Source organism: Carassius auratus, unplaced genomic scaffold (assembly GCF_003368295.1).
Source record: "Carassius auratus strain Wakin unplaced genomic scaffold, ASM336829v1 scaf_tig00215194, whole genome shotgun sequence".
Taxonomy (NCBI): Eukaryota; Metazoa; Chordata; class Actinopteri; order Cypriniformes; family Cyprinidae; genus Carassius; species Carassius auratus.
The window spans coordinates 68,967-93,861 of record NW_020527976.1 but is presented as its reverse complement, the minus strand read 5'-3'; the positions used below and the strand labels follow the sequence as shown (position 1 = coordinate 93,861).

The 24,895-nt window shown below is 39.0% G+C and overlaps 1 protein-coding gene, 1 long non-coding RNA gene and 3 gene segments (V, D, J or C); all 5 read left to right on the top strand.

The window, feature by feature from the left end:
- Positions 1-30: 30 nt before the first annotated feature.
- On the top strand, positions 31-1,180 carry LOC113093863 (uncharacterized). Its single transcript, XR_003287920.1, has 3 exons — positions 31-395; positions 500-577; positions 789-1,180. It is a non-coding gene; the product is annotated as an uncharacterized LOC113093863 (long non-coding RNA).
- Positions 1,181-6,780: 5,600 nt separating this feature from the next.
- On the top strand, positions 6,781-8,661 carry LOC113093862 (uncharacterized). The gene is made up of 2 exons (XM_026259436.1): positions 6,781-8,520; positions 8,624-8,661. The coding sequence occupies exon 1, from the start codon at positions 6,907-6,909 to the stop codon at positions 8,173-8,175; it is 1,269 nt and encodes a 422-aa protein (XP_026115221.1). The 5' UTR covers positions 6,781-6,906; the 3' UTR covers positions 8,176-8,520; positions 8,624-8,661.
- A 5,567-nt stretch (positions 8,662-14,228) lies between these two features.
- LOC113093873 (Ig heavy chain V region 914-like) lies at positions 14,229-14,716 on the top strand. The segment is given in 2 exon segments: positions 14,229-14,299; positions 14,385-14,716. Coding segments are annotated over 2 exon segments (378 nt in total).
- Positions 14,717-17,887: 3,171 nt separating this feature from the next.
- LOC113093875 (immunoglobulin heavy variable 1-46-like) lies at positions 17,888-18,454 on the top strand. The segment is given in 2 exon segments: positions 17,888-17,981; positions 18,103-18,454. Coding segments are annotated over 2 exon segments (366 nt in total).
- Positions 18,455-19,296: 842 nt separating this feature from the next.
- LOC113093872 (Ig heavy chain V region 914-like) overlaps positions 19,297-24,895 on the top strand; it is a 32,908-nt gene continuing 27,309 nt past the window's right edge. The window contains 1 exon segment of the V gene segment in view: positions 19,297-19,391. Within this exon segment, the coding sequence occupies positions 19,346-19,391 (46 nt within the window).

Here is a 24,895-nt window from a genome sequence, read left to right as displayed (position 1 = left end):
CTATTACTTATGATGCTTTTGTAACCCAGGCTCAAAAACCTTTGTAGTCTAAATTAGATTTAAACACAGTCATCTGAATAGCTAGATACTGTTAGAGGAAGAAATATGGAACAAATACTAAATGTATATATATGTATATATAAATATTTTCCATTTGAAATGGGTTACTTGTTAGGTAAACTAAATAGTTGAAATGTAACTTTAATTTTGATTGAGCTCTAGATCTGTGCAGGTGAGCAGCCAATCGAGCGTAATTAGGTCAAGCTGACTCCGCCCACCGAGAGATGCGGCATTAGAGAGAGAGAAAAAAACTTGAGAAACAACGTGAATTAGAAGCTGCGTAAGATCTTGATTTATTTCATTTTGAGAGAGAACGCATGTGAAAACCAAACATTGTAAGTTATTTTGCAGACATTTTGTTGATAAATAAGTTTTATTTCAAACTACTCACTTACTTACATTTTGTTGATTATGTGACCGTCGTCACGCTGAATTCCAGTGGAGTAGGCCATCATTGCGTCATCCGAGAGAAACCTGGAAAAAAACAGAGAAATATCATTAATACACGAGGGAATCGGTGAGTTAGTAAAAATAAATAATTAATGTTTAGTATATATTTAAAAAAAATAGCGATTCAAGGGTGTATTGTGTAACTGGAAGGAAAGAGGTGTTCAGTGAATGTACACGCTGTTATAAAAAATATGTACAGACATGTAAAGATTGTGTAGATTTAGTGAAATGTATGTAAAGTGGATTGATTAAGAATGTTGTTTTGTGTTTGTGCACAGGCCAGTTTTGTTATTTTAGAAATCTAGAATCTGGATTTTTTCAATTCATGAAGATGGCGAGCCAACCGTAAATCGATCAGAAACAACTATCCTTTGTCTTTTTGGACATCTGTATCACTTCACTTTCGGCAGGACATCGCGTCGGATTTTTTTCTTTTGAGGTTTGAAACATCTGACATTTTCATTTTTCCTTTTGAGCATTGGATCACTGATTTAAAGGAACTGAGGAGACAATATCATTCTTTATTGTTCAGACTGACATTTTGTTTGAACTGTGCATTCAAGAATTACTGATACTGCATTGATACGCATTCATTTAGACTTTGTTTCGTATAAACAAGTGTTTACAGTGGACATTTGTACGTGTGACTAAACACAAGTCCTGACATTCGTGTTTATTTATATATTACTGATCTTGAGTATACATTTGAGTTGTGTACATAAAAAAGGAGATCAGAAATTGAATGTTTATTACAATTTAATTTGCATTGGAGAGAAGAATTTTCTATGTCAAGGGTTAAATTTCAAATTCATTTAGCTTAATTGGTAAAAAGTAATATTTAAAGCAGATTTAATATTTCTTTTTTTGGTTTTATTTTTTTTTGTTTGTTCTTGTTATTTTTGCCCTTTATGCAGTGTCATTGATATTTTTTTTTCCCAACCAGTGTATCCTATCAATCGCGCTTACAAGTCAATTTTATCCAATATAAAGGTGCGCATTTACATCTATGTGTGTGTGTGTGTCTTGCCTCTTACGAGTTTCAGTCTCTTCTGATTTGGTCCTGATTTGCGAATTACAGTTTACCTACAATAACTGTTAAACCTTAGTGAGTTATTGTTTTCCCTAATATATGAGTTAACCCCTCTGTTTCATTTTACAAGACAAGGGTTACACTCATTTGTGGCGAGCCAGCCCAGGAGACGAGGCAAAGGGAACCACACACACATAATTACTATAATTCACTTATAGTTCCTGTCTTGAAAAAAAAAAAAAAAGGTAACCGTTTTCAGTGGTTGTAGATATAGCGAAGTGAACAAATAGAACAAAATGGAGGTTGTAGAAAAAGAGTGCGTGAAAGTCCCAAATGCTATTTTAATTAATGGCATAACCGGAACCGAAACAGATGAGGAAATATTGGACTATGTGAAGCGGTACGGGTCAATAAATAGAACAATCCTAGTAAGCGATCCTAGCTTAGAGACAGAGAAGTCTTTAATAGTTGAATTCAACTCAGGACTAGCAGTGCAAACCCTACGGGCAGAGCTTCCCTACGTCCAACAAGCCCAAAATGATCCTGATGTCTCTTTCTGTGTTACAGCCCTGTCAGATACTTATGTTCAGAAGCTGGGAAAGACCACAACCCAGACTTACCTCAGTGAGTTGGAAACTTTGGCGAGACATAGTGGGGAAAGTTTTGAGGATGTTCTGAGGGGCATGTTAGTCTATATTCAAGAGGCAGTTGTGCCAAAACCATGTGCTGAGCCCACCCTTGTCGAAAATGATGACACTTTACGTCCCCACTCGGCAGATCCACCTCAAACTGATTCCACTCCTAGGCAGTCCAGAGTGCCAGCAAGTGCTGCACGACCTCACACAGTTCCAGCAGTAGCTGCAGCGCCATGCTCAGAATCTCCACCACTCACGGTCACTGATTTAAATCCACCTGCAGTACAAAAAGTTGTAGTGGAGCATCTGGTGCGCACTAGTGACCTTGCGATATCTGGGAACTCACCTTTGCGACTCCGTGCATTCTCCGGGCGAACTCCCAGCCCACCGAATGAGGTTAACTATGAAACCTGGCGTACCAGTGCTGAACTTCTCCTTCAAGACCCAATGGTCTCAGATTTACACCGAGTACGCAGAATCTGTGAGAGTCTTCTATCTCCAGCAGCAGACATTGTAAAATCCCTCGGTTCTACAGCATCACCTTCAGCTTACATTCAGCTCCTTGATTCTGCCTTTGCACCCATCGAAGATGGTGACGAATTATTTGCCCAATTTCTGAACACATTTCAGAACCCTGGTGAAAAGCCATCCGCTTATTTACAGCGATTACACGTGGCCTTACAGACCACCATGCGACGTGGTGGAGTGCTTAGCTCAGAGATCAATAGGCATTTGCTTAAACAGTTTTGTCGAGGATGCTGGGAAAGCTCCCTGCTTTTAGAGTTGCAATTAGAGCAGAAAAAGAACTCGCCACCATCCTTTGCCGAGCTAATGACAATGTTACGTGTTGAGGAAAACAAACACGCTTCAAAAAGTGTGCGGATGAAACAGCAATTGGGAACTTCTAAGCAACGTGTAGTAGTACAATCTCAGACAGCTATCGGAGATGACGTGACTCAGTTACATTCTATCACTGCTTCAATTGGCAAGTCAAATAACACATCTCCAGAAGCAGCTTGCAGTACTAACTTCAAAACAGTCTAAGGACAAATCAAGTCCTAAGGCGAGTGCTGTCAAGTCCGTGAGTAAACAAAACATAAGTAGTCCTAAAGGAAAAGACAGAGTTTTCGGACAAATCGCAGCCAGCTAGACCCAAAACCGGGCTACTGTTTTAGATGTGGAGAGGAAGGGCACATAGCCAGCTCCTGTTCAAATGATCCAAATCCCACATTAGTGACAGAAAAAAGAAACCAACTCACGAAGCGGCAAAATGAATGGGATTTGCAGTATGGCAGCTCCAAGCCACAGTTAAACTAGCAGCAGTTCCTGCTACGGGGCAAGCGGGAACTGAAAACCAATTTAGAGTGTCCCAAACCACATAAAGTGTTGATGTCACAAGCACAGGTGAACTCACGGCAGTCATTTGTTCCCAGAGGGTTAATTGGGACTAGATGCACCGCCCAAGTTGACATAGCCGGAATGACATGTGACTGTTTGCTTGACACAGGCTCACAAGTCAGCACCATCACACAGTCCTTCTACAACAGAAATCTCAGTGACCAACAAATTCACCCCTTAGACAATTTGCTTGAAGTCGAGAGTGCAAATGGTCAAAACGTTCCCTACCTTGGATACGTTGAAATAACTCTTACCTTTCCCAGAGAATTTGTTGGGGTCAGCATGGAGGTGCCTACCTTAGCTCTTGTTGTCCCTGATCTTCCTTCTGCCTTTCAGCCATCTATATTGATTGGCACAAACACCTTGGATGAGCTGTATAAGGACTTTTCGCAACAAAAACCCTGTTACTTTTCACCCTCTTACGGGTATAGGCAGGTTCTTAAGATTTTAGAGTTACGTCAAAAACAAGGAGTGGAGGGAAACGTTGGGCTAGTGCGTTTACCTGAGAAGCAATCGCAAACAATTCCAGCTGGTCAAACCACAGTTCTTTGTGGGACAGCTTGTGTACAAGGAGTGTACCCTGACAAATGGGTAGTACTCGAACATCCATCCTTTTCTTCCCTACCTGGTGGCTTGATTGTTAAGACCTCTGTAGTTACCCTTGGGGACACTAAATCCTGTCGCTTACCTGTAGTAATCTCCAATCCCACCGCTCACAACATAACAATTCCTCCTAGATGTGTTATAGCTGAGTTAAAAGCCGTCCAGTCTGTGATCTCAAATAAACAGTCCAGCAAAGAGGATGAAGTGGAGCCCATTCCAAATTCCTCCCTTGAGTTCAACTTTGGAAATTCGCCCATCCCACCTAGGTGGAAAGACAGGCTTACTGGACAGTTAAGGGAGATGCCAGAAGTCTTTTCCTTACATCCCCAAGATTTCGGGCGCACTGATAAGGTTAAACATAAAATTAACCTTGTGGACGAGACACCATTCAAACATCGGCCAAGGCCTATACATCCGGAAGACATGGAGGCCGTAAAGAAACATCTGCAGGAATTGCTTGATGCAGGAGTCATACGAGAATCAATGTCCCCCTATTCCTCACCAATTGTTGTCGTGAAGAAAAAAAGTGGTGACATTAGATTATGTATAGATTACCGGAAACTAAACCAACGAACTATAAAAGATGCCTATGCACTACCAAAATTAGAGGACACTTTTATGGCTTTGGTAGGATCCAAATGGTTCTCAGTACTTGACTTGAGGTCTGGTTTCTACCAAATTGAAGTGGAGGAGAAAGATAAAGCGAAGACTGCATTTGTGTGTCCTGTGGGGTTCTATGAATTTAACCGTATGCCTCAAGGTGTTACTAACGCGCCCAGCACCTTTCAGAGGATCATGGAGAAGTGTATGGCAGATATCAATCTCCGTGAAGTTCTTGTCTTTATAGATGACATAATTGTGTTTTCCAAGGATTTGGAGGAACATGAAGAAAGGTTGCTGAGGGTCTTAAAGAGGCTCAAGGAATACGGTTTGAAACTTGCCCCAGAAAAATGCATCTTCGCACAGACCTCGGTCAGGTATCTTGGACATATAGTGTCAGACAAGGGAGTGCAGACAGATCCTGACAAAGTAACAGCAGTCAAAACCTGGCCGGTTCCCAGAAATTTAAAAGAGCTTCGGTCCTTCCTAGGATTCGTTGGTTACTATCGTCGCTTCGTTAAAGATTTTTCAAAAAAGATCAAGCCTTTGAACGACTTAACTACGGGGTATCCTCCTTTGCGTCAGGGCAGTAAGCAGAAAGGCAATGGACATTATCGAAATCCAAAGGATTTCTTCAACACTAGGTGGACAACAGCTTGCCAAAGTGCATTTGATCAAATCATCGAGGAACTTACCACCGCCCCCATATTAGCCTTTGCTGACCCCAAACTACCATATATCCTGCACACAGACGCAAGCACCTTAGGGTTAGGTGCCGCCCTATACCAAGAGCAGGATGGACAAGCAAGAGTTATCGCTTATGCAAGTCGGGGACTTTCGTCTAGTGAATCCAGGTACCCTGCCCATAAACTAGAATTTCTAGCGTTAAAGTGGGCAGTCACTGAAAAGTTCCACGACTTCCTTTACGGTAGTACCTTTACAGTAGTGACAGATAGCAACCCCTTAACCTATGTTCTTTCCACTGCTAAGCTTGATGCAGTTGGGTATAGGTGGTTAGCAGCACTTTCCACTTATAATTTCAAGCTCCAGTACAGGTGTGGGAAACAGAATGTCGATGCTGACGGGTTGTCTCGGCGACCTTATCCAGAACTCTTTGTAGAGGACACTTCTTGCAATGAGGAAAACCAAATTCTTGACTTTGCTGAACGGCTCACTGCAGAAGCTGAAAAGGAAGAAATCAGCAGTGAGGTAGTAAGAGCCATTTGTGACAGTCGTCTTACTCAATGGTCTGAGTTTTCATGTGACTCACCTGCTGCTTTCATCAGTTCCCTGACAATGCAGACAGCCGCAGTGCCTGATGTTTATTTGCAAGAAGATCAGTGTGGAGGACTACCAACCATCGCTCACCTATCTCCTTCAGAAATCCAAAAGGCACAACTGGCCGATCCCTGTATTAGAGAAGTCATTACCCAAATCCAGACTGGTGAGACTCCATCAAGAACTGTCCGTAATGCTCTTCCTAGACTACCTTTCCTTCTTAGGGAACGAGAACGTCTGGAGTTCCAAGACGGAGTCCTTTATCGAAGGAGAAGTGTGGCTGATAAAGTTATGTATCAATTGGTTTTACCTGAAGAATACCAGTCTGATGTGTTGAAGCATCTGCACGATGACCTTGGTCACATGGGCATCGATCGTACTTTGGACTTGGTGCGGAATAGATTCTATTGGCCCAAAATGGCTTCAGACATAGAGCATAAGATAAGAACTTGTGGGAGATGTATACGGAGGAAAGTCCTACCTGAAAAAGCAGCACCACTCGTGAACATTGCAACCAACCGCCCTTTGCAATTGGTATGCATGGACTTTCTCACTCTTGAGCCGGACCGTAGTAATACAAAGGATGTGCTAGTAATAACAGATCATTTTACTAAGTACGCCCTTGCTATTCCAACCCCAAATCAGAAAGCCAAGACTGTCGCGAAGTGTCTGTGGGAGCAGTTCATATGTCATTATGGCTATCCCGAACGCCTTCACAGTGATCAAGGCCCCGATTTTGAATCGCACTTGATCAAAGAATTGTGCGATATCGCTGGGGTGCGTAAAGTAAGAACAACCCCATACCATCCGAGGGGAAATCCTGTTGAAAGGTTCAATAGAACCTTGTTAAATATGCTTGGAACCCTGGAGACCAAGAAGAAAAGCTGCTGGAAGGAGTACGTAAAGCCACTTGTACACGCATACAACTGCACCAGAAATGAAACCACTGGATTTAGCCCCTACGAGTTAATGTTCGGACGACAACCCAGGCTCCCAGTAGATCTAGCGTTTGGATTACCTCTCAGAGATAAGGCAAATACGACACACTCCCAGTATGTAAAGAACCTAAAGTCAAGTCTTGAGGAGAGTTTCCGGATTGCAGTTGAAAACTCCAAAAGGATGGCTGAGAAAAATAAGACTCGGTTCGACAAACGTGTGACGGCATCTGAGTTGGACAAAGGCGACAGAGTTCTTGTGAGGAGTGTTAGACTGAGAGGAAAGAATAAACTTGCAGACAAATGGGAGGAAACCATCTATGTAGTGGTAGACCGTTATGGCGATTTACCTGTTTACAAAATATGTCCTGAGTTTCAAACTGGACCAACTCGAACACTACACCGTGACTTGTTGCTTCCCTGCGGAACACTTTCCTCTGACGTGAGTGAACTTGAAACGCCAAGCCCAGTTCCCAGATGCAAAACACGCAGTAAAGCGAATGGTGAAAGTCCTGAAGAAGATATTTTTGATTCGGAAGAGGAAGTTTATCATTCAGTGCCCCAACTGGAGTTTGTAGGCGAATCTTTCACAGTTCATACTTCCAAAGAAATTCAACCTGGAAAGGAGGACATTGCCCAATCCTTGGGAACAGGGTTACTGAAAGAAACGCCAGAATTAGAGGAGGAGAACTTACCTGTAAACCCTGAGGAGAACTTACCTGTAAACCCTGAGGAGAACTTACCTGTAAATTTTGAAGTTCAATCTGAAAGAGAAGAAATTGCTGATTCAACTCATGTAACTGGCTTGGAAGCACAAAGCCCAAGTTTCAATAGGGAATCTTCTGTGCCAAGGTTCAGTTCGGTTGAAGAGGAATTAAATGATGCTGAAAATATGGAAACCGACATGGAAGCCATCGAATCAGTACATTCAAGAAATGAGTTAAGGAGGTCTGTTCGGACAAAAGAGAAACCCAAAATCTTGACTTACCCCAAATTGGGAAACCCTTTGATAACCATAGTTCAGTCCCTTCTTCAAGGCCTAAATGAAGCCTTTTCAGAGTCCTTGCAAGAGTGTCCCCGTACGAGCTGTTCTGCAGCACAGGATTATACTGGCAATATGCAAAGGGACTTGCATGGTTCTATGGGGGGAGGGTGTAACCCAGGCTCAAAAACCTTTGTAGTCTAAATTAGATTTAAACACAGTCATCTGAATAGCTAGATACTGTTAGAGGAAGAAATATGGAACAAATACTAAATGTATATATATGTATATATAAATATTTTCCATTTGAAATGGGTTACTTGTTAGGTAAACTAAATAGTTGAAATGTAACTTTAATTTTGATTGAGCTCTAGATCTGTGCAGGTGAGCAGCCAATCGAGCGTAATTAGGTCAAGCTGACTCCGCCCACCGAGAGATGCGGCATTAGAGAGAGAGAGAAAAAAACTTGAGAAACAACGTGAATTAGAAGCTGCGTAAGATCTTGATTTATTTCATTTTGAGAGAGAACGCATGTGAAAACCAAACATTGTAAGTTATTTTGCAGACATTTTGTTGATAAATAAGTTTATTTCGAACTACTCACTTACTTACATTTTGTTGATTATGTGACCGTCGTCACGCTGAATTCCAGTGGAGTAGGCCATCATTGCGTCATCCGAGAGAAACCTGGAAAAAAACAGAGAAATATCATTAATACACGAGGGAATCGGTGAGTTAGTAAAAATAAATAATTAATGTTTAGTATATATGTTAAAAAAAATAGCGATTCAAGGGTGTATTGGTGTAACTGGAAGGAAAGAGGTGTTCAGTGAATGTACACGCTGTTATAAAAAATATGTACAGACATGTAAAGATTGTGTAGATTTAGTGAAATGTATGTAAAGTGAGGATTGATTAAGAATGTTGTTTTGTGTTTGTGCACAGGCCAGTTTTGTTATTTTAGAAATCTAGAATCTGGATTTTTTTCAATTCATGAAGATGGCGAGCCAACCGTAAATCGATCAGAAACAACTATCCTTTGTCTTTTTGGACATCTGTATCACTTCACTTTCGGCAGGACATCGCGTCGGATTTTTTTCTTTTGAGGTTTGAAACATCTGACATTTTCATTTTTCCTTTTGAGCATTGGATCACTGATTTAAAGGAACTGAGGAGACAATATCATTCTTTATTGTTCAGACTGACATTTTGTTTGAACTGTGCATTCAAGAATTACTGATACTGCATTGATACGCATTCATTTAGACTTTGTTTCGTATAAACAAGTGTTTACAGTGGACATTTGTACGTGTGACTAAACACAAGTCCTGACATTCGTGTTTATTTTATATTTACTGATCTTGAGTATACATTTGAGTTGTGTACATAAAAAAGGAGATCAGAAATTGAATGTTTATTACAATTTAATTTGCATTGGAGAGAAGAATTTTCTATGTCAAGGGTTAAATTTCAAATTCATTTAGCTTAATTGGTAAAAAGTAATATTTAAAGCAGATTTAATATTTCTTTTTTTGGTTTTATTTTTTTTTTGTTTGTTCTTGTTATTTTTGCCCTTTATGCAGTGTCATTGATATTTTTTTTTTCCCAACCAGTGTATCCTATCAATCGCGCTTACAAGTAAATTTTATCCAATATAAAGGTGCGCATTTACATCTATGTGTGTGTGTGTGTCTTGCCTCTTACGAGTTTCAGTCTCTTCTGATTTGGTCCTGATTTGCGAATTACAGTTTACCTACAATAACTGTTAAACCTTAGTGAGTTATTGTTTTCCCTAATATATGAGTTAACCCCTCTGTTTCATTTTACAAGACAAGGGTTACACTTTTGTCACCCTATTCAGGGAAGTGTTTGAGCATCCAGCTCTCCGAGGCGGAACGTGAGAGGAGAAGGCGCAATCATTTATGCATGTACTGCGGTCAGGCTGGTCATTTCAGGGCTTCCTGCCCGGTGAAACCCACTTCTCGGAACCCCGCTACGGTGAGTTCACGTTCACTCTCTTTTCAAGCTCTCATTGTGGATATTTCGTTAATTATGTATGGGCAGGTTGTAAAATCGAGGGCTTTTATAGACTCGGGAGCTGCTGGAAATTTTATTGACCCAACCTTTGCAAAAACTCATCAAATTTCTCTCCGCTCTTGTGAACCCTCTGTGACAGTGACAGCTTTGGACGGTCGCCCCCTGGGGACAGGGGAGCGCCAGTACATCACACCACCTCTCACCCTCAGCATCGGTTCGCAACATAGGGAGACCATCCAGTTTTACACTATTCATTCGCCACTTCATCCTATGATTCTGGGGTTTCCTTGGCTGGAGAAACACAACCCCGCAAATTTCCTGGTCGGAGAGGAGGATTACCCAGTGGTCTTCTTGTGTCTGAATAAATGCATGCCCGCTGTTCAGGTTCCTAAATTGAGTGCCAGCCCCTCCGTGGATGTTAATCTACAGGAAATCCCCGCTGTTTACCATGACCTTGCCCAAGCATTCAGTGAGCGTGAAGCTTCACACTTACCTCCCCATCGTGCTGTCGACTGTGCTACTGGGCTCCTGCCGGGAACCATGCCGCCACGCGGTCGTGTATACCCCTATCTCAGCCAGAGACCGAGGCCATGAATTCGTATATAGAAGAACAGCTTGCCAAAGGCTTCATTACCCCCTCAACATCTCCTGCTTCTGCCGGTTTCTTTTTTGTCAAGAAGAAGGATGGGGGTCTCCAACCATGCATAGACTATCGGGGTCTCAATGAGATAACTATCAAATACCGCTATCCTCTGCCTCTGGTCCCAGCTGCTCTTGAAATGCTCCGCACGGCCCAATATTTCACAAAGTTCGACCTACGAAATGCTTACAACCTTATTCGTATTCGGGAGGGTGATGAGTGGAAGACAGCGTTTTCTACAACCACCGGCCATTATCAATATCGGGTCATGCCGTTCGGCCTTTCCAACAGTCCTTCAGTTTTTCAAGCGTTTGTCAACAACATCTTCAGAGACCTGCTCAATCGGAGTGTAATTGTGTACATTGACCTTTTGTTCCAAAAATACTCCTTCCGGTTTGTCACAAGTTTCGGAAAGTTTTTTTCGAGTATGGGTCTGTGTGACGTTAGATGGAGCGGAATTTCCTTATATGGGTCCTAAGGTCACTTCTCCTGGAAGAGTGCACGCGTGCCCGTAGAACAGAGCAGAGACGTTCACTGACCAGAGCAAGAGAGCGAAATGTCACAAAAGAAGTGTGTTTTTGGTTGCGAGGGCAATACAACCCTGCACAGATTACAAAAAAAAAAAAAAAAACATTAAGGGACCAGTGGATGGAGTTTATTTTTACAGAGCATCGACGGAGTTGTGCGAGTGTTTTTGTTTGTTCCCTGCATTTCGAAGATGCTTGTTTTACAAACAAGGCCCAGTTTGACGCCGGATTTGCGTATCGTTTATTTCTTAAGGAGGATGCAATCCCAACGCTGCTCTTGTTCAATTTCAGCCTCGGGATCTGATTCTGGATCATAAATATACAACTTAATCTGACTGTAAGCCATGGGTTGTTTTGGATGATGGTTTTTTCCTCACGGTAATGTCACAACTTCCAAACGCTCTCAACGCAAAAGCCTACTCGCGCTCGTGATTCTTTAGCTCCGCCCACACGTCACGCCTCCAGCCACTTGTGTTTTTTCCGAAAAAAATCGGCACAGACTATTTTTCTCTTATAAATATAATAAAACTAAAGACTTTTTGGAGATATGAAGGATACGTTACTACTCTATAGGTACTCAAGATTAACAGGAGATTGAGTGAAAATGAGCATTTCACCCCCCCCCCCTTAAATGATTCATATGTCATAATTTAACAATTTAGTAATGTTGTGTGTCATAGAAGACAGCTGTCTATACCCTCACCAGTCAGCACATACTATACACTGCAGTACACACTACTAAGTGTTCAACTCCTGTTATAGATGCTGTGTAAATGCATGAATCATTTATAACACTGTCTGCATCCCCTTATCTATAATCTAAACTATTTATCACTTGTAAATGGGTTACATATCATTTGCAGATCTTTATAAATTATGTACAAACTGCAGTTTGTAAATTTACCATGCATTTGCCATATTCAAATGTTGTGGTATACCTCTCAGTAACAGGATATACAAATCTATTCAAATCCCTTATATGAGTTTTTTTTTTAAATTATAAATATTATTATGCAAATATATTTTAATATTACATAATGTCATTGAGCCCCTTAATCACTCCTTATAAACAACTTTATAGCCACTTCACAAAATTGTAAATGCAATATGTATATATTGACAATGAAAGTTATCTTAGTTAACACACTTTTGTATAAAAACTATGATTTTAAGCTCCCTATTCCACCCTATAATCTTAAGCATAACAATTTTGACAATATACAAAGTGTAACAGGCAGATAAATGTACGTTAGTCACAAATATATTTTTAAAACATTACAAAAAGCAGTATAAAGAACAGATGAAATGATGTGTGAGCTACATTGCCAGCAAAACAACTTTGTGTGAGTTACAGAATGAAATTAAAGTGTTTAATTGCTGCAAACATTCTCCAGATCTGCATGTCCATCCTCCAAAGTGCTGCATCTCACTCAACACAATTTAGCACATCGCACACAATCTATGATGGTCATTAATCACAAGTGACTGCCAATAAGGACAGAGGTTTAACGTCACTGCCGCAAACCTGTGTCGTTTTGTTTAAGTGCCAATATTGAAAGTTTTAAAGGGGTGCTATTATGCTTTTTCACTTTTCAACTCTAGTTAGTGTGTAATGTTGAGCATAAAAAAGAGTTGTACGGTTACAAAGTTCAAATACATAATACTTTTCAAAAAATACAACGAACAACTCGTTCGGAATACAACTCATATTTTCCGGGATTTGTGATATCACAAAGATCGATGAATGGGATAACTGGTTGAGCTGCACTAGAGAAGGCATCACGTGTTATCACTACGTCAGAGACACGCTTGTCTTCCCAAGACAGATGAGCCAAGAGCGGTTACTATCATCCGGCTTTAAATCGAGCTCAAATTGATTTGATTTTGACACAATATTTACACTGAAGCTCACAACAGGCAGCTAAGGAATAAGGAGCGTGACTTTTCCTGACCACGCTCCGAGTGCAGCCAATCACAGCACAGACTGGCCCTGCTAACCAATCTTGTGTCAAAGGAATAGTTTAATGCCAGACTGGAAGAGAAGTTTGGTAATAATGTAAAATATGTGAAAAATTACTAGTATTAGCACCTGTTCAAGTACACCCCCAAAGACTTTGTAGAAGACCATAACAGAACCCCTTTAACGGATGAGATGCAGCTATGCACTGTTATTAATGTACAATAATTATATTACGGAAAACAAATATTTTTCTCACAGTGGTATCGTACAACTTCTGAAGACTTGGAATAAAATGCACAAATAATTGATGGTGCATTTTCATGTTATTGTGAGCAGCTGTCCCATGTGAAACTAAAATTAAATAAAAATAAACAATTAAGTGCTGATTAAATGGTGGAAGAGTGTTAATTTATTCATGAAAAAATTTATAATAATTAAAGTTCAAAAATGAATTAAAGAAATTAAAGTTCAAGCTTGGGTAAAGTGATGCAATGAGATGGATAATGTAACTGGAAGATCTGCAAATGACATTTAACACATTTACAAGTTAAATAGTTTTCACTGTAGATTAGGGAATGCAGAAAGTGTTATAAATTACTTGTTTACATATGCGAATCATTTGTAACATGTAAGAAAGGTCTATGAATGATGTGCAACACATTAAGAAGTGATGAAAAGTTTACACTTTAGATTAGAGGATGCAGAAAGTGTTATAATAAATTAATTGTTTACATATACAAATAATTTGTAACAGGAAAGAAAGGTCTACAAATGATATGTAACATATTTACAAGTGATGAATAGTTTACACTTTAGATTAGGGGATGCAGAAAGCTTTGTAAATGATTTATTTATGCATTTACACATAATCTATAACAGGTGTTGAACACGTTGTAGTGTGTACTGCAGTGTAAGTGCTGACTGGTGAGGGTATAGATAGATGTTGCCAGAGTTAAATGTTTTTCAGAGTATATGCAAATGTAATGATGTAGGAGGGAGGGTTAAAATTACTCAAATTTTTAAAAGACTTTTGCTATTAAACAAAAGTCTCAGTCAGTGTTTGTGTCAAGCTGCAGTGAAGATAAATATTTTACTCTACAGTTCACAGTTACGGGGTGATGATGAAAGTGTTACTGCATTTGGTTTTACTTTTGATCATTTCATGTGAGAAACTCTTAATGTTTTCTGAATTGTTGAGGACATCCCACTCTTCTAAATCATCTAATATGATTTTTTGCATGTTTTTCAGCTGTTAGTGGTCAGTCTTTGACCTCCTCAGATTCTGTGGTGAAAAAGCCTGGAGAATCAGTGACTCTGTCCTGCACTGTGTCTGGATTCTCAATGAGCAGCTACTGGATGCACTGGATCCGTCAGAAACCAGGGAAAGCACTGGAGTGGATTGGATATATAGACACTGGCTCAACTGTGTATTATGCTCAGTCTCTACAGGGACAGTTCTCCATCACCAAAGACACCAGCAAAAACATGCTGCATTTAGAGGTGAAAAGCCTGAAGACTATAGACACAGCTGTTTATTACTTTTTTTATTACAAAAACTATTCATGCATCACAACACAATAGTAATTCTACTGCAAACATCCCCCAAAATATAAAATATTACTTGTTTTCAGATGTTATTCAACATTTTTATTTTAAAATAATGGTCCATAGTTAACAAGTAACTATGCTGGAAAAAGTGCAGAACAAATGAGCTACTATTACTAACTAGATTACTAACTAATCTGGAAACAAGAATAACTAATCATTAAGAAATAATGAATAGGCTTTATTCTGAGTTGATTTCTAAAAAAAGTATATATATATATATATATATATATATATATATATATATATATTTTTTTTTATAAAAGTGACAATAATGACAACTATTGTTACAAGATAAGCAAAATAAGGTCATGCTCTGGGTTTTATTTTTATTTTTGGACTGACTTTCTTTGTACTGATGTAAAATCAGATGGTTTGCTATAAGGATAGGCAAAGCATGGCGGTAGCTGCTTTGCCTATCCTTATATTGAGCTCGGTATCCAGGGATAGCTTGCTGCAGATGGTGGAGCCAAGGTAGGTGAAATTGTCCACTACCTCCAGCGTGTGGTCGCCGATAGTGATTGCAGGAGTGATGTTGAACCAGTATGTTGGTTTTCCTGAGGCTGATGGCAAGGCCAAACTCTGTGCATGCATCTGAAAAGCATATGATAAGTCGCTGGAGGGCACCCTCAGTGTGTGCGGCAAGAGCAGCATCTGCAAACAACATCTCCCGTATGAGTACCCTGCGGACCTTAGTCTTTGCTCTGAGCCGGGCGAGGTTGAAGAGGTTCCATCACTCCTAGTATGGAGGAAGATCCCGTCTTCGGAGTTGCAGAAGGCATAGCGCAGGAGCAGGGAGAAGAACACGCCAAAGAGTACACATCCCTGCTTCAAACCACACCTGATTGGGAAGGGGTCTGAGGATGACTCGCCATACTGGACTGTGCCCACCGTGTTCTCATGAAATGATATGATCAGCTTCAAGAGCCTGGGGGGGTCATCCAATCCTGTGTAGGTGAGTGAAAAGGCCAATCCGACTGACCATGTCGAACGCCTTGGTCAGATCTATAAAGGCAAGGAACAGGGGACGTCTCTGCTCACGGCACTTCTCCTGTAGCTGCATAAGGGTGAACACCATGTCAATTGTTGACCATTTTGCTTGGAACCCGCATTGCGACTCCGGGTACACATGATCGGCGTTAATACATGTAGAAATAGTCAGTCATCACATCACAGTTCACAGTTGTTGCTCCAACTGAGAATAAATGAAACTCTGATTACCTTTGTGTGTGAAACAGTGTATGTACTATATATTGGAGGAACAATTTTTTAAATGTTTTGTATGATTTGAGAAAACTGGATTAGGATTAAATAAAAAACATATGCAAATAATTGGTAAACATCTATCATAGCCTAGTGAATAAGTAACAAACAATACATATAAAGGCAGACATGGTTACAAAGGTTAATAAGGACACAGAAATGTAAATGTACCTTTAGAGGGCCCCCTATGCAAACCTACTTCTATTTGTCTTCCTCAAAAGTCTCCAATCTATTCATCTCCAGACACAAAACTTGTTTGTGACTTTGATGCATCAACTTGCTCTTTTCATAACATGACAATGGATATTGTGTCTAAACTGGGTTTTATCTTCATGTTTGCTTTCACAGAATGTAAGATTGTTTGAAAACCTGTTGATAATCAGACTTATTCATGTGCAATGTTGTAAATGTTAATATTGAACTGTTTGTTTTTCAGTCTGTTGGTGTCAAACACTGATTGAGTCTGAGTCAGTGGTCATTAAACCTGGAGGATCTCACAGACTCATCTGTACATTCTCTGGATTCAGTAGTGACCCGTACTTAGCTTGGATCAGACAGACTGCAGGAGGAGGTCTGGAGTGGCTGGCGTACATCTCTGATAGTAGTAGTTATATATACTACTCTCAGTCTGTTCAGGGACGCTTCACCATCTCCAGAGACAACAGCAAGAAACAGATGTATCTGCAGATGAATAATATGAAGAATGAAGACACTGCTGTATATTATTGTGCAAGAGAGACACAGTGATGAATATAGCTACAGCACTGCACAAAATCTGAAAACAACCATATAAACAGCTCAGTGAGCTCACAATACAAAACCTCAGTGAATAAATTTAATTAAACATCTAAATAATTAGATTTTTCTTGTACAACTCTATCAAATGCCTTCAGGAGAATTTGCATGGAGGCACAAGTCATACAGTATGGACAAATTGTTTGATGTTTTTGGTGAAGCTCTCATTATTTACTTTTGTTAAGAATGTTTAATACAACAGCAAGGTGATTATTAATAATCTTAGCTGAATTTTTCTATTTGAAATTACAGAATGTAGGGTCGAGGTGTAAACACGGGTCCATTAGACAGATACTGAGTCTCGTCTATCCTGCCTTACAGTTTTACAAAGAACTACTAGTAATTGTTTATCTTTTATTTCTTTGGTCATTTCTAATCTCAGGATAATCTATTTCTAACTGACTGTAGTTAAAAATATTTATATAGTCACAGAAACAGATGGGATCTCAGAGCATGTTGTTCACATGGACAGTTGCTGATGGTGTCTCACGGATTGAAAACACACAACACCTGGTTTTTAAAACAGTCCATTTCCAGAATTAAAATAAATGAATAAATAAATTAGACATTGTTTCCATACACACAAGCTGACATTCCATAATTGTAATTTGAGAACCTGAAAAGCAACACGATCACTTATGGAAAAAATGAAATGTTAACATTTACTTGAAGAATGTAATAGTATTAATACATTAATAAACGTTGAATAGTACATTATAGCAATTATTCACTGCTTCCACAAGAGGGACTCCCAAACTTACAGTGAAATCATGACTTTGTCTGAAAATGTAAATTGTTGAGACATATATTATATACCTATTTATGTAAAATAATTAAATTGTAGAGACAAAAATTAAATAAAAACAGAGCTAAGAAATTAAGATCAAATTAGTAAATGTGGTTAAGTTCAAGGAGTTCATGTGTATTTCTTGAAGTATTTCAGTAACACCTCCTCATATTTCCACCCACATCTTACTTCAGCACTTTATATACAGCTCAAAAATGTGGCATATGCAAATTCACTTTCCACTTCACCTGTATATAATCACAACTCAGTTTAACAATTGGCAAACATTAAATGATCATTTCCATACACCCGTATAGTTACAAGGCAGTCCAGGTTTTTAAACAATGAGTTCGAAAAGCATTTGTCTGTTCATTATTGTAGTGATTTTAACTCAAGGTAAGTTTGACATTTTCCTTTTTTTTTTTTTTTTTTTTTTTTTTTTTTTTTCTAGCCAAGAGCATTCAATACACTAATGGATGCTCTACATCAATGTAATTTATATATTTTTATTCCACAGGTATCAGTGGTGATGAAATCCGGTTGGATCAGTCGTCTGCTGAGATAAAGAGACCTGGAGAAACAGTGAAGATCTCCTGTAAAATATCTGGTTTTACAATGACAAGCTACTACATGAACTGGATACGACAGAAACCAGGGAAAGCTCTGGAGTGGATTGGGAGAGTTAACTCTGGTAGTGTTGATTATGCAGATACAATGAAAAATCACTTCACGTTGAGTGAGGACGTGTCTCAAAGTACACAGTATCTTGAAGCCAAGAGTCTGAGAGAAGAGGACACTGCTGTTTATTACTGTGCTCGACAGACACACTGACTCCATCTGATGAAGCAGCTCTACAAGAACTGACAGTAACTGAAGTGAGAAGATTTCAATCAGCTTGATACCTCAATCCACATGAACATTATAACACTGCAAATTTAATCTTGATTGCAATAAAAATGTGTACATTTTAGCCTTCGGCTTTCAAATTTGAATAGCTTCCTTTATTCCTTTATTATCTTATCCTCCCATTTCTAAAATCATATCAATTGTTTCTGGAATAGAAGATTTGATTTTAACCTAAATAACATTACTTTCACTGTATGGAAAAATCTAAATGTTGATATATATGTTCAAATTATCTTAAGCTCCCCTGTCCTCTCTGTCCCACTCCAGCCTCCTAAAGGATCTTTACCTAGGCCTTAAAATGTCCAACCCAGCACCAGTCCTCCAAAACCACTGCAAACAGACAAACTACCAAAAACACCAATCATAAAAACATCTTACATTTACTGCAACCACACCAACGACAGTAACAGCCTGATTTCTTCATTAGTATGCAAGAATTAGTAATAACTGGCTAAACATGTGAAACAGACATTTAAGTTGATTTGATTAAATAATGCCATTTGAAATGTGTTACTGTAAACATATTGTACAATAACATGTTGGAAAACATCTGCACTGCCCTAAAAAACGAAACAAATGTGAATTATGTGTTACATCAGTCATAATTATATATATATATATATATATATATATATATATATATATATATATATATATATATATATAAACATCTCAGTTCCAGTGTTGCCAGAGTTAAATGTTTTTCAGAATATATGCAAATGTAATGATGTAGGAGGGAGGGTCAAAATTACTCAAACTTTTAAAAGACTTGAGCTATAAAACAAAAGTCTCAGTCAGTGTTTGTGTCCAGCTGCAGTGAAGATAAATATTTTACAGTTCACAGTTTCGGGGTGATGATGGAAGTGTTACTGCATTTGGTTTTGCTTTTGATCATTTCATGTGAGAAACTCTTAATGTTTTCCGAATTGTTGAGGACATCCCACTCTTCTAAATCATCTAACATGATTTGTTTTATCTTTTTCAGCTGTTAGTGGTCAGTCTTTGACCTCCTCAGATTCTGTGGTGAAAAAGCCTGGAGAACCAGTGACTCTGTCCTGCACTGTGTCTGGATTCTCAATGAGCAGCTACTGGATGCACTGGATCCGTCAGAAACCAGGGAAAGCACTGGAGTGGATTGGATATATAGACGGTGGCACTGGCACTACTTTTGCTCAGTCTCTACAGGGACAGTTCTCCATCACCAAAGACACCAGCAAAAACATGCTGCATTTAGAGGTGAAAAGCCTGAAGATTGAAGACACAGCTGTTTATTACTGTGCTAGAGACTCACAGTTACTCAAAAGACTGCAGGACCTGACAAAAACTATTCATGCATCACATCACAATAGCAATTCTACATTTACATTCAGCAGATGCTTTAATTCAAAACAACTTAGTCATTCAGAACTAATTCATGATTATGATAAAATTATAAAAATTTACCAGTTTATTAATAACCACATTATTAACATGTGAGACAAAAGCAATTTTCTGTTTTACTGTCAAAATGGACATAAATATAAATAAAATAAATATATAAATACATAAAATAAAGTGATAGTAATAAAATAACCTTTTTAAAATAAATAAATAAATAAATAAATAAATAAAGGTGACAAAAATTATTACTATTGTTTACATACAAGATACTTTATTACTGACTGACTGCTGTATAAAACAGTATGACTTTATTTTAGTCAGTCGTCTGCAAACCAGGGAACAATCATAAACTGACCTGTACCTTCTCTGGGATTGATGTTGGAGCTGCAGATATTTGATGGATAAGAAAAGCTGAAGGAAAAGTACTCGAGTGGATTGCAGTTTATTATTTTAACCCCCCCCCCACCCCGCCCCCAAAATAAAAATAAAAAAACAGTAACACAAAAGGCTTCTGTCTAGTACATAAATTTAACGTGCTTTGGAGAAACTAGACAATGTTTATGACGCACGTTATCAAAAACATTTCAGATTGTAATAAAAAAAACCTGCCCATCTCTCAATCTTCAACATCAACATTGAAACATGTAGAAACATTGAATCATCTCATCACAGTTCAACCCAAAACAGTGGTCAGTGGTGGTCATTAAACCTGGAGGATCTCACAGACTCATCTGTACATTCTCTGGATTTAGTAGTGACCCAGACTTATCTTGGATCAGACAGACTGCAGGAGGAGGTCTGGAGTGGCTGGCATACATCTATATTGATGGTAGTAGTTATATATACTACTCTCAGTCTGTTCAGGGACGCTTCACCATCTCCAGAGACAACAGCAAGAAACAGATGTATCTGCAGATGAATAATATGAAGAATGAAGACACTGCCGTATATTATTGTGCAAGAGAGACACAGTGATGAAAACAGCTACAGACAAACAACTCTCTATTCCATTTCTCATTCCTTAAAAAATTTGTGGAAAGATTGATGTAACCCTTTACAATACATCTGCAATATAGATCATTCCAGCAGCACTCTTCCAACAAACATCCATAAACCTACTATCAGCTAACAGAACATAAAATAAAAATATTAACCAACACCAATATCATAGACAACTAAAAATGACAGATTTAAAGTAAGATCTACCAGAAATATTCTAATGCATGACATTGATAATTATTAACAGAGAAGATAGAGAAGTCACTGCTTGACACTTGAGTTTATAAGTACTGATCTTTTTCTTTTACGTCCAGAGTTGATGATGCTGACGTGTCCCTCCATCCTCACCATCACCACCAGGTTAGTCCCTGTCCATCCATCAGAGGGTGGGCTCCATCCCTGCCTTCATCTTCAGGCAGGTTCAGCCAAATCTGCATCCACAGGATTCAGACTAAGCTCAGGGCCTATGCCAAAGAACTTTTCCATACAACATGAAACATTGCTCGCTACCATCTGTTAATCCTTTATAGAATCAATACCATGTAAACGTTCACCTGTCTTTTGGGTCTTTCTGGCAGAATAATAACGCTTAGCAATCACGTCACTGATTCTCTGAAAAATAAGCTCAGTTTCTCCTGAATCCTTGAATCCGGCTACAATCATTGGAGATATGCTGAAGATGTTTATGCCCATATGTGAAGATTGTCTAAGTTTATCTAGGTTTTGGAACCAATCAGATTGCTTGCTTACCAGCACTTTGACGCAACTAATGTCTTCTGTCTGGAGTATAACTGTGGTTGATTTTGTATTGTACAGGGTCGGCCTACAAACTCCGTAGAGTATTGAAGCTGACTTCTGCTTATGAAACTGCAAAATATTTTCTTCAAGTAAAATTATTATTATTAATTGAACTCATCTAAGACTCCTGGTCTTCAGTGTGACAATACCTGGTCCTTGAGTTATAACTGTAAATTCCCCTAACTGTTTTATGGTGTAGGATGAGGGCAATCGTTCTTTGGTGACATCCCTGATCAATCATCAAAACCAAAGTAGGAAAGATTTTATATTTAATATTATTGGTTAGGGACTGTCTGTAAAGGACGGGGGTCAAGAAAGGGAAGAACGATAGACTCACTCAGACGTGAGGGGGTAGAAACCAGCTACGTTAAAAAAAGAGACGTAAAAATTTGTCCAGGGGACGACAAAAACGCATTCTTAACAAGCACGTGAACCCGTAAAGGGCTGTGCTGGGTATAAGCACTGAGCACCAAAAAGCACAAGAGGCCGTAACGGGCTGTGCTGGGGATAGCATTTGATAGCCGAGGCGAGTGCATTTACGGCCAGGGGTAGCCAAGTAGGGATTTAGGAATTCCGAGAAGAATGTAAGACGCTAGACGGGGATTCTAGTCGTACCTCCCTCTTCCAATTCTTGACCGCCCGTCTGTGCAGACAGGGGCGCACCCCGAGCTTAGAAAATAGGTCAGGTCAGTGGTTAGGGAACAGAGTATCCAAAATTAAAGTTTTGAAATAAATACGTAGATAGTCTATATGTGCATATATAGATAGAGATATAGGTTAAAGGAAAGTATTGATTGATCTGGGATGCATCGGGAACAACCTTGAATGAGCTAAATTGGTAATGTATAGTGGACAGGTGTTGTCAGGAATACTTTGCAGTTTCAGACGCAGAAGTTAGGCTATTGTTTGATAAGCTATAGCCTTAATACCTCGAATTGATTGCTGCTAGCATTTCTCAGGGGCTTAAAAAAAAATAAAATATATATATATATATATATATATATATGAATGAAAATATACATTTTCTTCTCAGTATATACAGTTTGATACATGTTGATTGGTATTTTGAAATGGCTGGCAAAAGTAACAAGCAGCCTACAAAACTAGATTCTATTGAAACTGATCCGAGCAAACTCTGTAAGCAGATTTGCTCTGAATCTTTGACTTCAAAGAAATTCTCTGAACTGATTAAGCGTATGGTTAGTCAAGGATTTGACTCTGACTGGAAAGTGGAAAAACAGTTAGAATGGTTAAAGTCTAAGAAAGAGCCAAAAAAGCATAAATTCTTAGCTGTATGCGCTCATTCATAGATTTGTAAACCGGGAGGAATTCCCTTAACTGAAGATGGCATAATTCCCGCAGTAGTTGAATGCTGGAAAGATTTATATGCTAAAAGTGATCTAGTGGCTGAAATTTCAGGGGTTGAAATAGGGAAAGATCTGAGTGGTTTTAATACAGGGTTATCTGTTGTCATGAAAAAGTTAGAGACAAATGAAGCCTGTAATGTGATTCCACGTGTCAGGTGGTGTACGATCTTCTCTATCAGCTGTGCTGTGTCGTTGCGCTGTTTTCTTTCAAACCAAAGTGTAAATACACGTAAAAAAACGTATCCTTGTGGTGCGGCTGACACAGAAGACTGTAAACCGCCTGCATACTTGTCAGATTTGTCAAAATAGTGCTATGATGATTTGGAGAGACACAGAGGAGAGGAATTGTTTAATAAAGTAATTTTTTTTTCTTTGTGTACAAAGAGTATTCTCATCACTTCACAATGTTACGTTTGAACCAGATGAAGATGGACTAATTCAGTAATATTTTAAACAGTTACTTCAACTTCCACCAAAGTCAATTTCTGGCAAGATTTCTGTACTTTTCCTTGAGTATGGCTTTTCATACACCACAGGTCATTATACCTTTCAGTTGATTTAGGTGATCAGAGCTTGGAGTCCATCCCATCAAGTCCTGTCACCAAAAAGCCTGGAGAAACTCTGAATCTCTCGTGTAAAGGATCTGGATTTGATTTTGGACAGTACGGCATGCACTGGATCAGACAGTCAGCAGGACAAACATTCATCTGGATGGGGGTTATCTGGTATGACGCCAGTAAAACAGTGTATGCTAAAAGTGTAGAGGGACGAATAGAGATCACTAGAGACAATTCAAACAGCATGGTGTACCTGAAACTCTCTGGTCTGATAACAGTAGGTACAGTTGTTGCACTGTTCATACACAAAATGCTGTAATGTATGCAAATATTTCTCCTCCTACTCTCTTTATTTGAGTTTTAAGATGAAGACACGCAGCTTGTTCTCATTCGACTCAAACCATGATCTCTTCATCTCTCTGGTTGTTGCTGCTGCTGGCAGCTGTTTCTCGTAAGTCTTTAATGCTTCTTTAGAGATACTTCATATTAAAACACTCAAGGTTATGCATAATATTGACCATATTTTCCCCCTCAGGTGTCCACTGTGTTGAACTGATCCAGACTGGTTCTATGGTCTTAAATCCTGGTCAGGTTTTGACACTGTCATGTAAACTCTCTGGATATACAGTGTCTGACAGCAGCTACTGGACTCACTGGATTCGGCAGCCTGCAGGAAAAGCTCTGGAATGGGTTGGAGAGATAGATAGTGATGGTAGCACATATTACAGTGATTAACTGAAAAGTAGATTTCAAATTGCAAGAGACATTTCCAGCAACATAGGAGACTCTGCGAGGACAGAATATGCAGACTGAGGACACATCTTTGTATTACTGTGCCAGAGAGAGCACACAGTGATAAAAAACACCAGCAGTTCTGTTCAAAAACATATTGAATGAAAAGAACAATAAAAAGTCCCCATACATACTGTAGGAATATGAAAAAAATTAAAAAATTAAAAAATAAAAACCCGACTCTTACTTATATGAGTGTTTTAAAGCCCAACAAATGTCTGAGAAATGACCTGCAGATCTTGTTGGTGTAACAACAGTACAATCATTTTTTACTTGAATACAAAATGATTCATTAGACTTTACCACATGAAGGACATTTTTAGATTACTTATACTATCACAGTTATAAAGTGAAGGTTAAGGTCAAAGCTATTAAAGTTTAACTAAACCCCTGGTCAGAGCCTGACTCCACCCACTGGGCAGATCACAGCGGAGATAGAGGGGACGAAACGAGATCGGGGCTGAGCGAGTTCGGTGGATGGATTGACAGCTGCTGTCAGAGACGCTAAAAT